Source organism: Colobus angolensis, unplaced genomic scaffold (genome assembly GCF_000951035.1).
Source record: "Colobus angolensis palliatus isolate OR3802 unplaced genomic scaffold, Cang.pa_1.0 Scaffold126, whole genome shotgun sequence".
NCBI classification, from domain to species: Eukaryota; Metazoa; Chordata; class Mammalia; order Primates; family Cercopithecidae; genus Colobus; species Colobus angolensis.
The window spans coordinates 2,683,326-2,707,590 of NW_012113808.1; the positions used below are offsets into that span (position 1 = coordinate 2,683,326).

The 24,265-nt window shown below is 40.7% G+C and overlaps 2 protein-coding genes across 3 annotated transcripts in view; both read right to left on the reverse strand.

Annotated features, from left to right (window-relative positions):
• Positions 1-729: 729 nt before the first annotated feature.
• On the reverse strand, positions 730-2,270 carry SPHAR (S-phase response (cyclin related)). Its single transcript, XM_011933439.1, has 2 exons — positions 2,267-2,270; positions 730-1,131 (listed from the first exon to the last, which is right to left on the reverse strand). Exons 1-2 carry the CDS (start codon positions 2,268-2,270, stop codon positions 908-910), a joined length of 228 nt encoding a protein of 75 aa, XP_011788829.1. The 3' UTR covers positions 730-907.
• The window catches only part of RAB4A (RAB4A, member RAS oncogene family), a 33,378-nt gene continuing 10,389 nt past the window's right edge, over positions 1,277-24,265 (reverse strand). The window contains exons 2-8 of one of the 2 annotated variants that reach the window (XM_011933333.1): positions 19,199-19,279; positions 17,004-17,118; positions 10,384-10,446; positions 8,658-8,812; positions 7,196-7,291; positions 3,277-3,413; positions 1,277-2,461 (exon numbers count right to left, since the gene is read on the reverse strand). In XM_011933333.1, the coding sequence (XP_011788723.1) occupies positions 3,298-3,413; positions 7,196-7,291; positions 8,658-8,812; positions 10,384-10,446; positions 17,004-17,118; positions 19,199-19,279 (626 nt within the window). In that variant the 3' untranslated portion in view covers positions 1,277-2,461; positions 3,277-3,297. The remainder of the gene's footprint in view (positions 2,462-3,276; positions 3,414-7,195; positions 7,292-8,657; positions 8,813-10,383; positions 10,447-17,003; positions 17,119-19,198; positions 19,280-24,265) is intronic. The other variant, XM_011933334.1, reaches the window with a different exon arrangement.

Genomic DNA, 24,265 nt, shown 5'->3' on the forward strand with positions numbered 1-24,265 from the left:
AACCTTTGAGGCTGGTGACCAACAACTTGGGTCACTTGTCCTACTGAAAGTGGTAAATCTTGTGTTCTCAGATAAATTCCTCTAAAATTCTAAAACAACCCTTTAAAGAAAGAAATACAATAGGGAAGTAACCAAGTCAACAAGTGGAACAAACTCAGATTGTACGTACATGAGTAGTGAGATGGATCAGGAAAGAAGTGCTTCACAAATGGCGCCACAAAACATTAAAAATTCACGGGTTTTTTTAAAGCACCTCCAATTTGCCTCTCCAAAAACATAAAAAGATGACACAAATTAAGGAAACATCATCTGCTGTGTCACAGTACAAATTACAGATCATTTAGGTTTCTAATTTTAGCATCAGATTCTTTAAATACTATTATTGATCTGCTAGGAATCAATGTTCTTGAATTCAGCAATTCTTATACAAGCCACAAGTAATGTTTTCAACAAAACCATTACAGATTCCCAAATTGTGATGTTCTCATTTTTACTTAAATGCTGGACTGTAAAAGAATAAATTACGATCTCCAGTTTAAATGGTCTTTATACTCTTTTTCTAGGAAGACTGAATAATTACTTTCCTAGAAATCTAAATTAAGAGCTTCCTGAAAACTTAATGAGTTGTGGGAAATAGAAACATAACATTTATTACTAGCCTGAACAATACCGACTTATCTGCCCTCCTCATTCTCCCTAAAGGCAAAGCCTGATTAAGAACCACCATGGTTTGGTTCTCCAGCAACTTTTATTGGTCAAAGGATGCAGAAGGATATATGGTGTCTGTGGTTTAATTAACAGGATCGTTTATAAAACAACTTTACATTTATCTTATTTTTAAAATTCTTGCTTTTGAATAAGCTGATGTGTTAGAATAGACATGCTCCTATCCCATGCAAAAAGCTGTTCAAAAATGAGCAGCTTGCAAATCTATCATAAATGAGACATTGAATAAAACATTCTTACAGTGAGGTCTAAGAAGTAGTTCAGTCTGAGAATTTGCTTCAGATACTTTTTGAAATAAAATATTCAAGGCATAAAAAAAGCAAAACTCAAAATATCTAAAACAGATACATACTGATATTTTTATCCTAGTTACTTCCCAGAGTTTTTGTGTGTCTCTGTGCTCTGCTGATTAAAATAAACAACAAAAGCAGTAGGCATCTTCTAACTAAAAGTTAATTTACTAGCCTTCAACTAAAAAGTCACAGTGGAAGAACACATATAAGGTAAAGCAAGTTTTTTAACCTTTCAGACTTAAATAATACTGTATTTCAACTTTAAAGAAAGGTTCCACCATATATTTTTTGCACTGACATTTTAAAATATAAGAACAAGTCTTTGTAATACAATATATACTTCAATATACCCAATATACCTTATATGAATTAAAAACATGTCAACTTGATAACTGTAGTAAGGCATTTAAGTATTCAGCAGAAGCCATAAAGAAATTTCTTAATGAGTGGTGTCCTTTTAATATTAACTGGATTTAGCAGGTTTCCTTAAAATGAACAGGAAACAAAAGATATGAAAAACAGGCAGTGATGCCGTTCTACTGAATTCCAGAAAAAGCACAGTACAAACAATGTGTTTTCTAGCAGGGAGACCAGACAGACCAGCAAACTGGAAATGGATGAGCGGCCCCAGCTTACATGGTCTATTGTATTTTATCCACTGAGAGAAGTATTAGTAGCCCAGTAGGTTTGGGTAAAGGTACCAGAATCCTTAGTGCTAGTCTCATAGCCTAAAACAGAGCAGGTACTCCAGATATACTTCCTGAACTGACCTGGATGAAGAGGCTTTAAAATCAACAGAGCTGGACAGTATAAAGTTCATGGAAAAACTCCATTTTTCATTTTATTTTTTTTGGTATGTTAGTGAATGTCTACTGATCTAGTATTTCAAGTGTGGATCACGTAAACACCATGTAGAATGTAGTAAACAGAATTAAATAAGAAACACACTGGCTATCAATGCCAGAGTCTTTGAATATCAGGTCATAAATATAACCAATTGTGCAATGTAACCAACATGATGAGAAGAGCACACCTCACAATTGACAATTTTAGTTCATATGATTAAAAAAAATAAAATCTGAAACTGCATTTAGTGCCACATTCTATCATATCATACATCAGATTCCATGCTGTGGAGCCGCACTGGGCTACAGGACATACAGTACATAGCATGTTTATAGCATGTTTATAGCATGTTTTAAACTGAAAGTGAAAGGGAAAATATGAAACAGAAAATTTTTACATACACATCTAACGGTGTTGTCCATTTAATTCGATTTATATGATTTGCTGTGCCACTTTGACCAGCTTGCAGAACATCCCAAATTCTCTTTTCCCCATAAAGATCTACTTCCATACAGAGTAGAAAAGGATGGTGGTAAAAAAAACTTCAGATTCTTCAGGTTCCAACGATTGTGTCCCAAATGCCACTGTATGAACACCTAAAAAATAATAAGAACAATGTCAAAATCTGCACAATTATAAATGCAAAAGTAAAAACAGCTTAAAGCCTAAAAGAGAATTCGTGAATATCTCGTCTTTCAATACTTGTCTGCGTCTACTGCATGATGTCGACTATAAATAAAACGTCCACTGTGGTAAATGGGAAAAAAGAAGAAGCTTTAAAAAGTTAAAGGGAGACATTTGTCAATTTCATAAATGGGTCTCCTGTTTTAGCAAAAGGCACATTCATTTAGACCTCAATCAATCCAGGAAAGGCTCCTCACTGACATGAGGAATCAGGGTATCTCACCCTCTCCCGTCAACCACCACCTGCCCTTCCTTTCTTTCTGAACAAGAACATGAGAATTTCCTATAGGGTGTAAATTCTTTCAGTTAGAACATCCAACTTTAAATTATGGGATATTCTCCTTCTCTCTTTTTTTTCCTGAGACAGTCTCACTTTATCACCCAGGCTGGAGTGCAGTGATGCGATCTTGGCTTACTACAACCTCTGCCTCCCAGGCTCAAGCAATTCTCCTAAGTTTCATGAGTAGCTGGGACTACAGGTGCATGCCACTATGCCTGGCTAATTTTTTGTATTTTGTAGAGATGGTGTTTCACCATGATGCCTAGGCTGGTCTTGAACTCCTGAACTAAAGTGATTGGCCCACCTCAGCCTCCCAGAGTGCTGGAATTAGAGCCACTGCACCCGGCTGGGATCCTCTCTTTTTCATACTGCAGCTTCCCAAAGCTTTAACAGGCCTCTGCACTTCAGCTTGTCAGGAACTCAGGGCAGTGAAGTGTCCAAACCCACCTGTGTGCGCTCCCATGGCTCCTAACAACCACACTCCTGAGCATTCGGGGCCTGTGCGCGCCGCGGTGACCTCAGCTGTCTCAAGGCAGCATCTCCGTACTGAATACCCGAGCCCATTCTTTCTGGGTCCAGCTCACCTAAGGACCAAGCAAGTCTTCTTTAAAAAAAAGTTTTATGTTTCTGAGATCCCAAAAATAGATTAAAAAAAAAAAAGAGCAAAGTACGGAACACTGTGTATATATCCCACCATTCTGAATAAAGAGGAAAAAACAATATACATGTTTGCTTGCACTGGCACAAAACATCTCTAGCACAATACATAAGGAACGGCTGATTCAGAGGAGTTCTAGATGGCCGGGGACAGGAGGGGGTAGTAAGAGCAGGGCTTTTCACTGCATACTCCTTTATACTTCTTGAATTTCAAATTATGTGAATATATTATTTATATAAAATAATTTAAAATTAAATTACAAAGATACAATTTTTCACTTATCGGATGGGCCAAAAGTCCAAGTATGATGATACTACAAGCTGTGAACATGGCTTTAGTGAAATAAGCCCATTACTAGGAGAAAATGTGACCGCCTCTACACCAAGATCCCAAATGCTTATGTTCTCTGACCCAGCAATTCCCTTCTGGGCATTTGTCTGACACACAGACTCATGCACATGTAAAAAAAAAAAAAAATACATATATATATATATATATATATAAAATTATTTACTGTAACATTACTTATAATACCAAAATACTGGCAACAACCCAGATGTCCAAAGTAGACTGGCTACATAAATTATGGTAACACATACGTGAAATATAGGTTGAGCGGTCCTTATCCAAAATACTTGAAACCAGAAGTATTTTGGATTTTTTCAGATTTTGAAATATTTCCATTATACTTACCAGTTCAGCATCCCTAATCTGAAAATCTGAAATTTGAAGTGCTCCAATGAGCATTTCCTTTCAGTGGCAATGTTGGCAATTAAAAAGTTTCAGATTTTGGAACATTTTGGATTAGGGATACTCAACCCATGTTATATATTACACACACACATTATGTATGATATTATGTGTTATATATATATACATTAGGTATATGTATATACGGGAACTATACGCTGATTTGTCATGATTTATAGGTTATATAATAGTAAGTAAAAAAGCAAGGTGTGGTAGTCTATCATATGATATATTTTATATAAAAAAAGGGAAGAAAACAATGGTTTTTGAATGTATTACCCATTAAAAAAAATAAAAAGTACTGCTGAAGAATCCTAATTTATACTCTTATTTTTTTTTCCACCTAGAGGTACTTATGATTTTGATGATCTCAGAAAGAAACACATCTTGAAGACTGTATATGAGTTGCTCTATCTGATGTATTCAGGGATACAATATTAAAATAGCAAGGTCATGTAAATACAACCTCATGCTGAGCTTAGTAATACTCAACAGCAAGCTAACTGTAATGATTTATGTTACAGAGTCCTGGTCTTTGTACCAAGCTTAGTAATTTTTTTTTCTTTCTGATAAAAAAAAAAATACAAAAGGATTTTTGTATTTTGTGTACGCGTTCACTTCTGCTGAAACCCAGCACTTCCAACTGGGCCCGACTCTCCTCCCTCCTCCTTCACCTAGCACCCTCCTTCTTCCCTGCCCTCTTCTTGCCCATTCTTCTCTCCGTTCCCCCTTGGCATTTAAACATGCTGCAATTTCTCCCATCACCCACACCCCCGACTTTAAATTAACCCTTTGCACCCTATAGTGCCAGCCTGCGCTTCCTCAGGAGAGGAGTGGACACTCTGCTTGCTCACCTCCTACTTCTTCCTGATGGATGGCCAGCCATCTTCTACCTTCATAATTCTGCTGAAACTGTTCTTGATCAAATTGATCACTGACTTTCTATTCCCCATCCCAATGTGTGTTTTTCAGCTCAGTCTTAGCTTATGAGGCTTCCCTCTGTTACTATTTACAGTACATAATGAACACTCCTTTGATTTACTTATAATTAGGGCTTCAGTGACACCCACATTCCCTTGATTTTCTTCACACATTTCTGACCATTTCCTTTTCCTTCTTTTTTGTAGATTCCTCTTCCCCTGCTCATCCTTCATCTCCAGGGTTCTGCTGATCACTGCTCTCCTTAAACACTGTTCTCTGGATGACCACATTGCTTCCACAGTTTTAGCTGTTCCTACATATTGATGGTTCCCAAATTTATACTGCCAGCCAGGAACTCTTCCCCAAGCTTACTAGATAACTCCATGTGCATGTCCCAGTGTTACCACAAAGGCTGCATATTCGCAACAGAGCCATCTTTATTTCCTCACACTCCCTGCTTCTCCTCTGGCTCCACCGCATCTCTGTCTAGAGACCCCAGTGTGACAGCTGTGAGTCATCCTTGGTTCCTCCTCCCCTGCTGGCCCCTCCTCCTCACCCTGTCCCACCTAAGAACCAGTTGTCCTGTTCCACTATTGGGCATATGAGTCATAAGATGCTACTGCCTAAATATATCTTAGATCCATCTCTCTCTCTCCATCTCTGCTTCCATATCCTTGTTAAAGCATTAATCAGTCATTTCTTACTAGGATTACTCAAAAATGCCTTATAATTGGTATCCTGGCCTCCAACCCTGTCCTCTCTTCAGTCTGTTTTCAACATAACTCCCTACATACATGACTTATCTCAAGTCACAACCTGATCACATCAACCACCTGCTGACAACCCACCACCTACAGCAGTGGTTCTCAATCTTGGATGAACATTAGAACCGCATGAGTGAACATTTAAAAACGCTGATGCCTCGACCATACTTCAGCCCAATTAATTCAGCATCTCCAGAGGCAGAGCCTGGGATTAGAACTTTTAATGCATTTCAGTGACTCTAGTGCTCATCCAGGGTTGAGAATTGGTAATCTACAAGATAAAGTTCTAGATCCTTGATGAGGACTGGCTGGTTCCTGCCTTTCTTCAACGTTTTCTCCTGCTATTCTATCTTCCTCACTCCCTTTGCTGGCTCACTCTTCCTTATATTCTGAAAGCCTGAGCTCATCTAACACCTTCTCCTGGAAGCCCTCCCTGACACCTCCTCTATCCTCTGGCTGTGGCAGGTCCCCTTCTTCATGTTATCCTGAGCCTGTGCATCCCTCAATTACCACATCAGCCTCGTGATATTATAATTATCCTCTGACTATCTCCCATGAAAGACAGTTTCTTGGGGGACAAGGGGTGTGATTTATTCATTTTTGTATCCCAGCATCTGACAAAGAATAGGCACTCAGATGTTTGAATGAATCAATTAAAAGGTGATGCCCATATATAGTTACTTTAGTAAATGACAATTACATAGTATTTTGTCAGCTGCCTACATTAGGATTATTTTGAATTATTTTAACTGAAGCAACAAACACAAAAATGAAGCATTTTATAATTGAGGCATGCTCAGTGAGCTTCAGAAATAAAATTACTCTGGACTCCATAGCTCCATGATGCCCGATCTGCAAAGATCAATACTACACCATGTACCTGTAACTCCCTTACACATGACCACTGGCCCAACAGAATTAGCATGCTGTTGACAGAGTGGACAAAGGCCTATTCTTCCTCCTTTTAGTGAAGGACCCAAGAAATACTGTAATTCTAAATGCAAAGACTCCCTGAAACCTTGACTACTCCTCCACAGCTGAGTTGGTGTGCCCATCCACTTTCATCACCATGGAAACCATCCTGATAAGGAGGGGCTTTCACCTCAGCCAGGAGAACATGACCTTTGAACCCATATGTGATGATTTTAGGTTGGCAGGTACAGACAGAATGGTCTTTATTAAACCAGTCCTGAAACTATTAATTAAAAGGTGATCTACTGAGCTAGAGTGTAAAATATGCAGAAGAAAAGTTGACTAATGGAAAGGCTTTTACCTGATTCAATTTTGTTAAGTATTTTTCTTGCACACTGTACAAAAGCCTCTTCTACATTCTCCCCTGTTAGTGCACTTGTTTCCAAAAACATCAGCTCTAAAATGGACATCAAACAAAATAAAGTCATATTTAGAAGATGATCATACTTTTCACTTACTAAAAGTCTGTACAGCATTCTCTTAGAAAAGCAGACAAAATATCATTTATAACCAAAACCATATATTTCTGTCAGTATAAAAACAACATATGTCGTTACGTGTTTTTTAAATGTTAGAAGAATTTTAGCACCGGACTGAAAAGTCACTGGAATCTTGTGTTAGCCCTTCACCTGGTGAAAGGCCTGAGCAAGCAAACAGGCTTCCCCAGCTGAGTGACCACCCATCAAGAAGGAGCTGGCTCGCCAAAATGGCCCTGCCACTGATTTCAGGCAAAGCTGCAATGTCCTCCTTCAAACAATCTGAGTGTCACCACAAACATGACCTACAAGTGTTTATACTTTTTAGGGGACTATACTGCAGTCTGTCATACAGCCCATGAAGAGAGAGTATAGGAGTTAATATTCTTTCTACCCACTAGAGTGGCTGTTCATCTCAGCAGAAAGGCCTGTTCTGCTTGCTCTCTCAGCAAACCACAGCCTCTCTAGCCTCTTGTATCCTCACTTGTAAAAATGAGTTTAGATGACATCTAAATTCCTTTTCATCTTTGTTAACATTCCAAACTTCTGATTTCTAAACAGCTTTTTAAAAACTGTCATGATGGCATATGGATTTCTCTCACGTTTATTTTCTTAGCAAGAAACTAGTAAAGTTACAATATAATTTGGAATCTTAGAGTCCAATCAAATATTGATATTAGCATATTATAGTCTTTGGTTCTAAAAATTAAAGTTATTTAAAATGTCTGAATTTAAAAAAAATCATTCTCTTATCCATTAATAAAGCAACCATTAATTTTATGTGGCATTTTCATGTATTCTACATGGAAATTCAAAACAGTTTCAAAGTCACCTATAACCAAATGACTTAAGTTTAGCAAATGAAGCCAATAAGCCAAGTATTTCTTCTGCTTCCCTTTCTATTTGGGCTAATACTTCACCAAATTTCCTTCAAAATACATTAAAAAATAATGACATCATTTGAGTCTTTAATAATGAATCTTTAAAGATTATTGTTATAAATTTCACTTTAGCCCAAGATCTCTAATATTAAAAGAGCTTAGACTGAAAAGTCATTACATAATGTTACTACATTTGCTTTTATCATTACAGTAACTTCTGCAGGCAGAATGCAATATACTAAAAATATGCTAAATCGGTCTAATTTATAGTAAAAACAATTGGAAATTCCACATTTCCTAAATCTAGTTTAATCTCGAAATTCCAATATATGTTTTAAATTCAAAGAAATGCTTTTATCCTCAAATATGCCATTTGAAAAATAGTAAGAAGTAAAAGGTCACTTGCCATTTTCTTGAGCAAATCTGGAGGCTTCTAAGAAGGTAACTTCACGATCTGCATCCAGGTCCTTCTTGTTTCCACAAAGGATGATCACAATGTTCTGACTCGCTAGCATTCGGGCATCTGTTAACCAATTAGTAAGCGCATTGTAGGTTTCTCGGCTGCGTAATATAAGATTGTGAAAATAATACATGTATTTTATAAAACTAGCAACTCTTTCCAGTCATTCTCACTACTCATACCGCTTTTCAACATTTCAGGGTAATGGCACCAACACCTTTAAGGTAACTCAGACAACGTGAATGCACCAAATATATACCATATCCACAGAGTTTGTTTCGTTTTGTTTCTGGTAAAATGAGACAGTAAGTCAGATATTTTGTCATTTTTTGTTTGCCCAGTCATGGGGCAAAAGGAAAGAGACATTCCTTCATTCATTTGACATCTACTGAGCTCTTAGCATGTGCAAGGTACTAGACTCTGGTAGGCAAGATTTCATAGCTAACTGCTGCCACTTAATGAATCCTTGCAACGTGCCAGCACTTTGTTTTACAGGACTTTATCACATTGATTCTTTATAAGGATTCCATGACACAGACTGCCATTATTCTCCTTTTCCCTGAGAAATCCAAGGCCCAGAGAGATTAATTACGTTGCCCTAGGTCATACAGCAGCCAGTGGCAAAGCCAGGACTTGACCAGCTCTGTCTGGCTCCAGAACCAACTCTCAGACTTACTAGTTTTGGCCCTCATGTGTCTAAAGACTGAGTTCTTCTCATGGCACTTTGCGAGCCTGACTGATGACTTCACACTTTAGCAGGCAGAGCCTTTCACTGCCGGGGCAAGTGCAGGAAGGGCTAGGCCAGAAACTGCCTGCTTCCTCTCAGAATGCCTGTCTCCAGGGACACAGATTGGAAGAGGGAAGCGGCTGACCGACAGCTGCTCACTGGACAGGTTCCTACTCAGAAAGGGCTCCCAGGTGATGCCGTTTAGATGACACGTTTCTGAGATAGTGCTCCTCAGATCAGCGCTGTCGAATGGGATTTCCTCATGGATAGGAATGTTCTATAATCTGTTCTGATATGGTAGTCACCAGCCATGTGTAGCTACTGAGGACCTGAAATGTGGCCAGTGCAATCGAGGAACAGAATTTTTTATTTCAGTTAAATTGCCATATGTCACAAACAGCTACTATCTAAGTGCTTCACATTAACTAATTTAAATCTCCCAATGACCTCCTGAGGATCATGGGATTATTACTACCTCCATCTTACAGACAAGGAAACTAAGGCCCAGGCAGCTGAAGCAGCTGGCCTGAGAGGGTCACCCAGCTAGTGACTGCAACTGGGATTTGAACCAAGCAATCTCAGCCCAGCATCTGTGTCCTCGCCCTCTCTCAACTCACTTCTAATAACCTACCGTACATAAAGCTTTGTGAACCTTAAGGAAAGTGTCCAAGCATCATGTCAAGAAACGTAATGCAATAAGATAGATTGCTTCATCTACCTAAAACCTTACAAACACACTTCTCTGCAATGGGAAAGCAGTGGTAGGGGCTTGTTCAAAGACCTCTGAGACCCCAGATGGAAGGGCTAAGGGGCTTCCTGGATGCCAGCCACACCACCGTCCCCGGACACACAAAGCACACACTGCACGGAAGGCACCTTGCCAAGACCAGCCTTTGGGCTGCAGGGCACTGAGCAGCCTCCTTCACCACGGGGAGCTGGCATTACCTGGTGATATCATAGACGAGGAGAGCCCCAGCCGCGCCTCGGTAATAACTTCTCGTCACAGACCTGGAAGAATTACACTGGTTTTACTTTCAACCAATTGAGACCCTTTACCGTATCCCACCTTCCCATGAAAAAAAAACCCATGCTTGCTCTGTAAACCACGGCACAGTGACAGACGCCGGTTTAAAAGAGAAATGATTCAGACACCTGAACATACGTGAGAGGGGTTACTCTGCCTGAAATCACATCACTGCGACAAGTAGGAGATTCCTTCAAAGCAGATGCAGCTCTCTGATGGATGTCTCCTTTGAGAACTCCTAGCTGGGTGAGCTGTCTGCAGGCGGAAGCCAGCACCACCCCCTAGATGGACACTAAGGGGCTCAGCAATCCACTCGCTCCTCTGTGGGCTCCTCATCTACCCCACTCCCTAGCACAACTCTCTCCATCTCTTCCAGTTCTCGCCACCTCTTGGGGCGGTGGAATCCATAGTCGCCATGGCCCTGCATCCATCTGCATCCCTGCCCCATTACCATGGGGAAACTGAGTGTGCCAGCATGTCATACCCACTCTCACATTCAAGAAGGCGTCTTTCGTTGAAGGCGTCTTTCAGTCACACGTTTTCCCTTACATTGTCAATCTCTCCCTCTTTGCTAGATTCTTCCCATTAGTCGCCTGACACCTATAATCCCAGCACTTTAGGAGACCCAGGAGGGAGGACTGCTTGAGGCCAGGAGTTCGAGACCAGCCTGGGTAAGACAAGAGACCTGTCTCTATAAAAAATTAGCCAGGCATGGCAGTGCACACCTATAATCCCAGCTACTCAGGAGGCTGAGGCAGGAGGACTGCTTGAGCCCAAGAGTTCGAGGTGATGATGAGCTATGATCATGCCACTGCGCTCCAGCCTGGGCAACAGAAAAAAAAAAAAAAAAGCCAGGAGTTCAGGATTTTTCCTATTAGCAAAACAAAAATAAATTGGCTCTGGTACCACCCATCTTAAAACACAAAACAGAAATATGCTGCACAATCTTTTCAGCTACTGTCCCACTGTCTGCTCTTCTCCATATCCAACTCTGTTTTCTTGAGACTGAGTTTTGCTCGTTACCCAGGCTATAGCGCAATGGCACGATCTCAGCTCACTGCAACTTCACCTCCCAGGTTCAAGCAATTCTCCTGCCTCAGTCTCCCGAGTAGCTGGGATTACAGGCACCGCCACCACAGGATTTCACCACGTTAGCCAAGCTGGTCTTGAACTCCTGACCTCAGATGATCCACCCGCCTCTGCCTTCAAAAGTGCTGGGATTACAGGTGTGAGCCACCACGCCTGGCCCCACATCCAACTTTCTGATGTCTTTACCTGCAGCTTCCTCTTCTTCACCTCCAACCTGGTGTCTCTCTCTGCTACTCCCCAAAAGCCTGTCAAGATCCCCACCCTCTGTGCACCCGAAGCTCACTCACTCGTGCAGCCTCTGCACCCTGCACTCTGCTAGTCTTCCTCCCATGCACCAGCCACTTCTCTGGCTCTGGTCATTCTTCCGAATCTGCCCTGCTGGGACTGCAATTCCCCAGAGCTGGGTCCTGGACTCTCTTAACATTCGACTCAAATTTTGTCTCCAGCTCAGATCCAAGTGCTGCCTCCGTATCTCCATGAGACTGCCTGATAAACATGTCAAACTTAACATTTGCACAGCAGAACTCTTTTTGGTTCCACCTTCCAGGCCCATCCTGGCCTAGGAAGAGGCATCACTACCCACCCTGTTTCTAAAGCAAATCAGCTCCACGTTCATCCTCAACTCCTGTCCACTTTCACATTCACTCCGCCTGCCTAGCCCAGTCTCCTAAACAGATCCTGTGTCTGCCCACGCTGCTGTCCCTGCTGCCACGTGTGGCCCACAGTCCATTCTTCAGAGCAGCCCAACTCATCAAGGCCCACGACAGGACATACCCCTCACTGTACCTGGCCCTTTGGCCCCATTCTCTTCCCTGCTCCCAGCCCCTGCCACTCCCTTCTGGGCTCGTCACACCGCTGGCTTTCCTTGTCCCTTGGGTCTCATTAACACTATCTCCTCGGCAACGTTCCCCAAGCACCCCCATCCAGTGGACCCCCTCTGTCTGTCTCAGTGTGTTGTCTCCTGGGTGGCACCATCCCACTTGGTGGGATGCTCTGTCTCTGTCTCTGTGTTGGCTGCTGCCTCCCCTCCACAGGGCAGGGCTCTGCTGTCTCACTCACCAGAGGACCCCCGGTCCCTAGCACGGGGCCTGGACAACTGCTAGCTAGACATTTCCAGAACTTAACTGTGGCCTAGTTTTAAAAAAAACATATTTGGTCTTCATCCCAGGTTCCTGGCACAGAGGCCCAAACCCCTGTGATTTCCTTAATGATAAAGGTGTCCTTTGTAAGCCAAGGAGATAACTGTGGGAAGAGGAGCAGGCTAGAGAACCTTGGGATGCGGGCTGTGGACGTGGGAGCCCTCGCCATGTGAGGAGAGTGCTGGAACTTCTAGCCTCGCCTCAGCCCTCTGGGGAGGAAAGAGGAGCTGGATGGAGATTGAGTCACTCATCAATGGACAATGTTTTAATCAATCATGCCTATGTAAAAAAAAAAAACCCACAAAGAAACCAAAATGATGGGGTTCAGAGAGTTCCTGGGCTGGTGGTGGCATGGAGGTGCTGGGAGGGTGGCCCATCCCCATACCGTGTCCTCCTGAGCACCGGGCTGTGCCTGAATTGACACCTATCTAACAAACCAGTAAATGCCAGGAAAAAAGTTTTTCCTGAGTTGTGTGAATCATTCTAAAGAATTCTCCAACCTCACAGGGATGTGAGGGATGGAGGGCATGGGAACTGTCAGATCTGCAGTTGGCCAAGAAGTGCAGGAAGCCTGGGCACTACAGTGGTGACTGGCATCTGAAGTCGGGGTGGCAGTCTAGGAGACTAAGCCCTTAGCCTGGAGGGTCTCCATTAACTCTGGGTAGTGTCAGAAGTGAATTGAAGTATTGGATACCCAGTTGGTGTCAGAGAATCCAACCGGCTGGTGTGAAGAAAAACCCCATAGACTTGATGTCAGGGAAAAAAAAAAGACATCACAGAAATGAACAGTGCCTGTTCTTGGAGAACAAGGAAACCCTGGAGCTTGCAACAAACAAACAAAATTACTAATTATTACTTTGCTACTTGGAAAAGAAGAGCTACTTTTAAATGCTCTTTTTAGCCCTTAGGAAGCTTCAAACTCTTCATGTAGCTTGAAGCTTTTCCTCTCTGCCTTGAGACCGTTACCAAGAGAGGCACATGCTTTAAGGACTGGCGGCAGGTCCAGGTGCAGAGTGGACTGTTTGCTTTCCCCTCTACGGCCTCCTAGGGCAGGGGGAAAGGCCTTGCTTCTTCATGTCTATTAAGAGGCAGCACCTTTCTATTCTTGTTCAGCAGGCACCTGGCTTCTAGAGGAAGAGGGAACTAACGGTTCTCTTCAAGATAAGCTATATCACATCTGCTTCTTAAAATTTTACTTTCGGATTTATTTTACAACACTGTCTTTTGACAAATGGTTTCTTATACAAATTATTCAAGTATACAAGTTTACACATTTAAGAGTACTACTCTGAGGTGTTAAATTTTCTTACAAAAGTAATTTTAACCAACATAATACATGTGGATAGTTTTAAAGTGAAATGTTATAAAAAGTCTCTAAATTAAATATAGGTATCTCCTGCCTCACTCCTCTATGGGAGCCCTACTCTCCACAAGCAAGGTGAGTTCTCTTTCTGGTAACTGGGTTTCCTTTAAGTCATTAAAAGAGCACATACTGCACCCCTATGTGCTAGACACTATTCTGGGCACAGGGGAAACAAACAGAAAACTCAAAAACCCTTACACTCATGGATCTTACAGTTTCTTTCTTCTCATTTCTACAACAGGTTTAGGAAGCTGTGAATTTCAGAGCTGTTTCTTCCCCGCTCTGACAAGTCGTGAGCTCACTTACAGACTCCTCACTTGTTCCCCTGGTCCTCCTGGAAGGGCAGTGCCATCACATACTGACTGCCGTCTTAGTCTTCCCTCACCGTCCCTCTAGACCTGTGCCATTCTGAGCTGGATCTTCCTGCTGGCTTCATTTTCCTCTTTCTCGGTTCATGCCCTTGTCCTGGTGAAATATTATGTCCTCCTAAACTTCGTAAGAAAGTACATTTCTAAGAAGTCTCTAAGAAAGATAATCTTGGCTTCCTCCTCATTCTTGCACATCTGTTGGTATTCAGCCTTTACTCGCACAGTTACAGTTTGGCTAAGTTTAGAATTTTAGGTTGAAGAATTATTTCACCCAGAGTTTTGAAGGCAATACTTCCATTTCTTTTAGCCTCCAATGTTGCTGTGGCAGGGTTCAAAGCAATTCCATTTCTCACACTTTATATGTGGCTGCTTTTTCCCTCTTGGAACCTTTTTGGTCTCCTTTACTTCATCTCTGGTGTTCTGAAATTTCACATGACATGCTCTGGTCTGGACTTTTTCCTTACTATGTTTGATTTTAGGTGGGCCAATTAATCTGGAATCTCATTTCGTCAGTGAAACATTTTCTTCTATTGTTTCCTCTGCTCTTCTCTCTTCTGGAACTCCTAATAGTCAGGCACTGCATCTTCTGGATCAATTCTGGATGACTCTTTACATCATCTCTCCCATTTTTCACCATGAGTTTACTTATTATTCTGATTGCTCTTTTTAAGTATGACTTTGTTTCTATTACATGCTTCAATGCAATCTCTGCTCTTCTTTCTGAGGATACTGTGGTTTTAGTGTGATTTTCTTATTCCCTGAAAGTTCCAGCTTCTTTCCTTTGAGCTCTCTCTTTTGCTATAGAAACTTTCTTCAAATTTCTGCCTGATCATTAAGAGCAAGGAATGAAAAAGTCTAAAAGCAGCTCTTTATGTGTGGGTGAAGTGGGTGGGCTTGGAGGGTTTCACTGTCAGATGACTGGATAGAGATTGGGCTGTTTCACCGGGAAAGCAAAACGCAGTACCTTTAAGCCTTTCCTTTCCGATTATTCATTTTTCTGCAGAGAAGGCTCCTTTCTCCTATGTGGGACATACACACCTGGCTGCCAGTGACCAGGAAAGAGGTTGCGGGCAGGGGGTGGGGTGCGGTTGGGGGCCAGAGGCTTTCACTTTCACTTAATTTCCCTCTTTTCAGGCCTGACCCCGTGCCCTCAGGTGGGCCTTGTGACCTTGAGTCTAGACTCCATTTCAACGTAAAAGACTGAACCTCTTATTTCGTGCGTAAACATGAACTTCTGTAAGGTCTACCTCCTGTAGAACCTGATGCTTCCAAATGCTGACCTTTTCTGGGACTCCGGAGGAAGAAATGGCTTCCCCCATTACAGCGCTTAAGGCAGAGCTCCTTCTGCTGTCAGAGCACCATCTACTTCCTATCTTTAAGAATTTTTTTGGAAATCTCTCAATCATAATTGTGCACTCTCTCAATCTTGGCCTTTTTGAGGTAATTCAATTTCAGTTACTTAATAGGTATTTCAGTGGGGTTCTGAGAAGGAAAAGGCATACATGTCTAATTGAATCCACCATGTTTAATCAATGCTTCCAGAAAAATGATGGTGATTAAAGGTGGTTATGGTATTTTTGAAGCAATTATTGAACTTCAATTACTTAATTAATTTTTGAGACGGAGTTTTGTTCTTGTTGCCCAGGCTGGACTACAATGGCATGACCTCAGCTCACTGCAACCTCCACCTCCCGGGTTCAAGCGATTTTCCCGCCTCAGCCTCCAGGGTAGCTGGGATTACAGGCACCTGCCACCATGCCCGGCTAATTATTTTTATTTTTAGTAGAGAAGGGGTTACACCATGTTGGCCAGGCTGGTCTTGAACTCCTGATCTCAGGTGAGGAAGTCTACCTTGGCCTCCCAAAGTGCTGGGATTACAGGCATGAGCCACTGTGCCCGGCCAAACTTCAATTATTTAATATAAGATATATACTCAACTTTAAGTGAAATGTTTACAAATGGGGTGGATTTCACTGAATTATAAAACTATCTGTTCTGACTGTGCATCTGTGCAGAAACCACAACTAAAATATTAATCTATTTTCTTGCTTTAGTAGTTACAGAATACTAAACATGTAACCTCATTTGCAGTGACTGAAGTCATTCTGAGCCTCAATTATGACCCTATTGTAATAAAAGTGTGGACACAATATTTTGTGGAGTGTATATCAAACATCAGAACATGCTCTAGTCAATGTAAAACAAAACAAACCCTCACAAGAGGTTTTAAAAAGTTCTTCTTTAAAAAAGGAACACAGAAAAAAACAAGCTTGTGCTTTGATGTGAATCTAGAAACATACTGGACAATACACAGTGTCACATCCTCCTGAGAATGGGTCAGCCTTCGAATGATAATACAGTTGCCTGGAAATCCTCCTGTATTCTTTAGCAATCCATGCTGCAGAGAGCTAACCTGAATTTTAGCTGTCTTGTCAATCAGAGTTTCCAAAAATGAAGTTTCTGAGATTAGGACAAGGAAGCGGTGTGTTGGGGAGGGGGTGAGACCTTACATATTGAGAGAATATCATCAAGTATTTCAAATCAAATTTTCAAATATTTTTATTAAGTTAGAGAAAAGCTACCTGAATCGTTCTTGTCCTGCTGTATCCCATATTTGTAACTTTACATATTTACCACCAACATTTATTATCTTTGAACCAAATTCCACTCCTATTGTATGATTTGAGTCATCTTTGACTAAAAAAGAAAAACAAGAACAGCGCATTTAATTTTAGAACATTAACAGGCTTATCAATTTAAACAAGTGACACTAAAACCAAGAGTTACATCAATGGGGAATGGACATTGCTCTAGCCATTCATTTCTCCAACATTCCACTGAGAAGATGCATTTAGTTTAAAAAATAATACACATAGCCCCTATTCTCCAACAGACATAAAAGTTTTTCTCAAAACCCCTAAACAAATCATACATTTAAAAACCTATGCCTGAAGGTAGCCCTGCCATACCCGAACCACATGCAATTGTGCGCTGTGAAGATGCTCACAGATGGCGACTGCTGACGTACCAGGGTACCATTCTGAAGGGCGTAATGCCCAGTGACAGGTCTGGAACTCAGGAAGTAATGAGGTGGAGACAGTTTCAACTACTGTATTAAATATTCTAAAGAAATAACAGTGAATGGAAGGAAAAGCAGGGGAAAAGGGAAAAGGAGGAAAAAAACTGAACCAAAGAATAAACACCCTCCAACAAAGCCCAAAACAAAACCCTACGCAATCTACAGGTGTTTGAGTTTTCATTAATTGTAGTGCTCTATAGAAATGATTTGGGATGAATTTGTTGGAGAAATTAGTACTATTTGAATGGGCAGGAGAGAGGCAAAATAAGTATTTTGCTAAACCCAGTGGGAATACACTGTCTACGAAAGAACATTTCGGTGATGATGAACAGATAAGCTAAAATTGAATATTATGGCTATCCAGTCCATTGGCTAGTTTGTATTTTGTAATTGCAGAAAAAAATTTAGTTTTTCCAGGGATCAGGGATGCCACTTGGCAACTGGATTTATTATTCACAGGGCAGAGGGTGGATAAATGGTTACAGTGACTATGCTAGTCTGTTTCATGCCCAAACAGTATAGAACTAGTATGGAAATTCCATTAGGAGTAAACTACCAGGAAAAATGCAGAGTAAAATCCTTCAAAAAACAATAGCTAAAGGCCAGGGGCATCCTGGTTACAAAGAGAGACCTTCCGTTCATCACTGTTGTGAGGAGCTGTGGGGAGGACCATGCAGGGGAGTTCTCTGAGGAGAGAATGATTACATAAGCTGAGTACCTGGCCCAGTACCCTCTCCTCTGGGTATTCTTTTCTAAGACTATACCATGCAAAGTCTTGGCAACTTGTAAATAAACTATCCAGTGAATGAATACTTGTTAAGTTCAGTAAGGACCGGTTCTGTGACTAAGCCACACTGGGTCCATGTCACTAAACAAACAGGCTCCAATAAGCTCTTGGTTGATGAAAATGGAAGTAGCAGAGTAAATTTCTAGGATTTTATTATTCTTCAAAGCTTTCTGCCAAGCCATCCCATACTGGCTCTTTCTCCTTTTTACCCACCACCTACAGTGTCTCACGTATACTTTCTTAAGATACACTTAATTAAAAAAGACATTCTGTTTTTGAGCCTTCACCCACCTGCCACTAATTAGACAGGTCTTTCTCCACAATTCTTTCCATTATGATAAAAACATTTTTTTATTTTAAGGGCCTTTCAAACCTACAGTCTTCTACAGCTTTCCAAGGTCTCACATAGTTTGAAATAAAAAATTCAACCTCCCTTACCAAAACAGCGAAGGTTGATGGTAAAAGATGGGCTGTAAGGTCAAGAGGTCTGTTCCTGGCCTATAAAACAGAACTGATGACAGCAACTGCCTTAACTACAATACAAGCCCACTATGAAGACCAAATGTTGTTATTTTATCCAAAATGTATGCCTAGAGTTTCTCTGGCCGCTCTGTCAGGAAATGGGATTCCCACCAGAGAACCCCTTTGCTATCTTCAATATCACTATAAGATCTCTCAGCATTTGGAAAATGTACAGTATAAGTAACCATATATTGAACCATTGTTAAACCGAAATGCTAACTTAATAAAAAATCACATCACCCAAAGTTTAGTAACATAACCCTTCAACATACTTTCAAACTATTACTTTTCTCCTCTGAAAAACATTTAAGTTTTACTGTAAACAACTCTGAGCAAGAGAGGGCTCTCAGAAGACATGCATGGGAGAATGACCATTTGATGACACTTACATTTTTTTTCAATAAACTGATGAAGTAAGCAAGATTTGCCAGTTCCTGCATTTCCAATAACCAAGAACTTAAACAAAAAATCTGAAAGATAAAAAGAGACTGTGAAAATAACTTCAAAATGGTGCTGTGAATTTCTTCTTAGATCATGATCATAAAATTCATCAGTATCTTAGTTGTTAATACAACAGGAAAAAGAGGTAACTGAGTATCTTGTGAAATGACAATATATGTGTTGACTTACCTTCTCACATTTAAGGATTTTAGATATTTGGCTGACATGTTAAGTCAGCGGTTTTCCAAACTGTGCTCTCTGAATAATTACTTTGCAAGCTGAAAGTTTGAAAACTACTGTTGGAATGAATAAATCTTGTCCCTCTGCTAGCCACTATTCAAAGAAATATGCACATTCAGTTGGCAGCAAACTTAGTTTAGAAATTTCAAGTGTTTTCTGTACAAAAGAGTAAGCCTGGTAGACTTTGAAGAGTCTACTTCTTTCTTCTTTTTAAAAAGCAGGGGAAAAGGGAAAAGGAGGAAAAAAATAAGTTTTGTCTGCACTTGCAGATTTACATGGTCTTGCTTCTTTTCCCTCATCTGTAATTTGTTAGCGGCATAAGCTAAGTTTAGGTCAGCACTTCAAGTGTGAAATTTGTCTGATTCAATGACAAACTGAATAGTTTCTTCTTTACACACAGAAATACATTCAATTTGGGATATTATTTTTTATAAAATGGAAGTAAAGGATTTCCAAATGGAAATTGTTAATTAGCATGATGTAGTATCGGTAACTTCATATTACCCATATTAATTCACTTTGTTTTTTGTGTTATCAGAGAACCGTACGTAGTTCTGCATAGCTTAGGAGCTGAGGAGCTTGGGAGCACCAGAACACCAACTCCCTCCCCGTTTCACTCAGCTGCTAAGTCCACTCCCTACCCTTGCTCCTGACCCACCACTGCTAATCCCCACTGCTGCCTGACTCCTGTGGTCTCAAAGGCTCTGCTCTGTATTCCTGGCTCCCCTGTTTGTACCTTTGAAAGTGTCACCTCCACACTCTTTTCCAGATCAGACCAAGCACTCCCTCCTCAATTAAGCTCCAAGAGTGTGTTCCTTTACTGATGCTTGGCCTAGCTCTGTCACCTGTTTCTTAAGAACTATGTTAATCACCACTGAGAGATGAAGCCTATTCAACCTCTCATAATATTCACATGGTTACAGGCAATCAAACTAAAAATAATGCTATTAGAATTTTGTTGGCATTAAAAAATTCCAGGCTAAGCGCGTTGGCTCACAACTGTAATACCAGCACTTTGGAAGGTTAAGGAGGGAGGACTGCTCGAGCCCAGGAGTTCAAGGCCAGCCGGGGCAACATACGAAATTCTGTTCCTAAAAAAAATAAAAATAAAAAACTTAGCTGGGTGTGGTAGCACACACCTGTAGTCCCAGCTACTTGCGATGCTGAGGAGGGTACACACCTGAGTCCAGGGGTTCAAGGCTGCAACAAGTTAGGATCACGCCACTACACTCCAGCTTGGGTGACAGAGCACTCTGTCTGTAAACTAATTATTCAATGGATAGGTTAAAGAGTAAAATGGACAAAACTGAGGAGAGAATTAGTGAATCAAAATAAAACCTGGAGATTTCAGTAGGCTGTACTGAGAGCTGAAGACAGAACATATAAAAGAACTCAAGAGACATGGAGGATTGAAGGAAAAGACCTAACATGGGTCTAACAGGAATTTTAAAATTAAAAAAATAAGAGAATGAGGGTAGAGAGACCATATTTAAAGAAATAATGGCTGAGAATTTTATAGAATTAAAATTAAAGGATTGTTCAAATAAAAAATAACTCTGAACCATGAGAAGAATAAATAAGGATAAACCTACACATAAACACATAATTGTGAAACTGCAGAATAAACATGAAGACTGTAAAAGCAATAAGAAAGAAAGGAAAAAAGGCTTATAAAGAAACTAGGTATCTTGATTCCAAAGGTCCAAAAACAACGGGGTACTATCCTCACATGGCTGAGAAGAGGGGCAACACTGTTGCATTTGATGTGCAAAAAAATTACCCTTAAAGCCCAGGTGGTCTTCCACTTCCAGGACAATGGAGTAGAAGAACTTTTTCCTATTTTTCTCACTAAGAACAACTAAAAACCCTAGAAAAGGATGGGCGTGGTGGCTCATGCCTGTAATCCCAGCACTTTGGGAGACCAAGGCAGGTGGATCACCTGAGTCAGGAGTTCGAGACCAGCCTGGCCAACAGCAAAACCCTGTCTCTACTAAAAGTACAAAAATGAGGCAGGTGTGGTGATGGGTGCCTGTAATCCCAGCTACTCAGGAAGCTGAGGCAGGAGAATCGCTGGAACCTGGGAGGTGGACTGCAATGGGCTGAGATTGCACCACTGCACTCCAGCCTGGGCGACAGAACAAAACTCCGTCCAAAACAAAACAAAATGAAACAAAAACCACCCTAGAAAAGAAATATAAAAGACTCTGAGGCCGGGCTGAGACAGGCGGATCACCTGAGGTCAGGAGTTCGAGACCAGCCTGGCTAACACGATGAAACCCTGTCTCTACTAAAAATCTTTTAAAAATTAAAAAAAATTAGTCAGGCATGGTGGAGAGCACCTGTAATCCCAGCTACTCAGGAGGCTGAGGCAGGAGAATCGCTTGAACTTGGGAGGCAGAGGTTGCAGTGAAGCAAGATTGTGCCACTGCACTCCAGCCTGGGCAGCAAGAGTGAAACTCCGTCTCAAAAAAAAAAAAAAAAAGACTCTGAAAGGGTGGAGCAATAGAAGGCCAGTGTACCAGAGCTTTCAGTGTACTAGGGATTTCAGGGCCCAAGGAATGATCTGGAAGGAAGTTCCCTGGGTTCTTTTTGCCTCTTATATCCTAGGCTTGGAGCAGAACAAACTGGCAACCCAGAAATGCCAATGGATGCAGACAAAAAAAAGTCCTAGCGAAAGCCTGCTCTCTGTAGCTATGTGACCAAAACAGGGGCAGCCAAGAGAGAGGAAAACTCTTCCACAATAACGACTCTATTCTAGCCAAGCACCACAGCAAAAACTATGGTCCAACCTGTACCCATGCCAACAAAGGCCGAATGGGGAGCCTAAACTTCCACCCTTGCAAGGCTACAACCAAGCATATCAATATTCCCATAAAGATGGTGTCAGAGAAGATCAAGTAGGGAGCTAGGGCTTTCATCTCTGCTGGCTGGGTAATGAGCTCTTCTGTGCCCCTGCCACAGTGTCAGTGGAGAGGGAAAGAGGGATGAGAAGAACATTCTAATCCTTACCCAGCAGTAACAAGATGAATTCCTCTCACGTGTCAATGGAAGCAAGTGGGGAATCTGAACTTCTAGATTCCAGAATCCAGACATGATGGCAGTGATAAGGTAGTGTCCAAGAGAGGAAGACAATTAAAAGACTTAAATAAAGATCTAAGGTCCTATAACAAAATAGAAAAATATCCAGGTTTCAGTTGAAAACTCCTCATCATACCAAGAACCAGGAAGACCTCAAACTGAAAGAAAAAAGATAACAGACATATTCCTATATCAAGATGACAAATGTCAGAATTATCTGACAAAGATTTTAAAGCAGCCATCATAAAAATGTTCCAACAAATAACACAAACATGCTTGAAATAAATGAAAAAATTAGAAATCGTCAGCAAAGAACTAGAAAGTCTCAGCAAAGGACTAGAAGATACACAGAAGAACCAACCAGAAATTTTAACACTGAAAAATAAAACTACCAAAATAAAAGTTCAGTGGATCGGCTTGATAGCAGAATGGAAGTGACAGGAAAGAATCAGTGAACTAACTGACAAAATGATAAAGTATCCAATCTGAACAACAAAGAATAAAAGGCTGAAATAAACAAACAGAGCCTCAAGGACCTGGTGACAATAAAAAAGATCTAACATTCATGTCACTGGAGTCCTGGAAGGAGAGGACAAAGAGCAAGTGATTGAAAAAAGCACTCCAAGAAATAGCACTGAAAACTTAAATTTGGTGAGAGACATCAATCTACAGATTTGAAATGATGAATGAACCCAAACAGGATAAACCCAAACAAGTCTGTGACAAGACCATAACTAAACTTCTGAAAACTGAAGAGAAATAAAAAGTCTTAAAGGTAGCCAGAGAAAAACGATACTGTATCTACAAGGGAAATACAATTCAAATAACAGCAGATTTCTCATCTGAAGCCAGGGAGGCCATAAGAGAGTGACTGTATTTTTCAAGTGCTCAAAGAAAGAAAACCTTTCAACCCAGAACCCTATGTCCTGTGAAACTATTTTTCTGGAATAAAGGGTAAATGAAGACATTCTCTGATTTAAAAAAAAAAAAAGTAACAGAATTTACCACCAAGAAATCTACCTGCAAAAGAACAGCTAAAGGAATTTCTCTGAACAGGAAGAAAATGATGAAAGAAGGAATCTTGGAACATCAGAGTGGAAGAAAGAACACGGAAAGCAAAAATATGGGCAAATACAATAAGGCTTTCCTTCTTATCTTGAGTCTTCTTCATTACGTTTAACTGTTTAAGAAAAATAGTATTATCTATATGATTCTAAAATATGTAAAGGAAATACTTAAGACAATTAAAACAAGACAGGATAAAAAGATGACAATAGTGAACTATGATATATATACATAACTATAAGTTATATATATATATAAAGTAAGACATAGAGTGACCACTGAAAAAGCTATGAGCAGAGATACATTCAAAAACACTCTTGGTAAATCAAACAATTCTTTAAAAATGGCCAGTCAAGGCAGGCTGGAAAAGAAAACTGAGAAATAAAATGGCAAACCTGAGTCATACAATATCAATAATTATATTAAATGTAAATGGAATAAATACACCAATTAAATGACAAAGATTGGAAGACTGACTTAAAAAGCACGACCTAATCATACACCATCTACAAGAAACTCACTTCAGTTATAATGATATGGGCTGCTGAAAGAATGGATAAGGATATATCATGCAAACATTAATCAAAGAAAAACAGGGCTGGCTGTATTAATATCATATAAAATAGACTTCA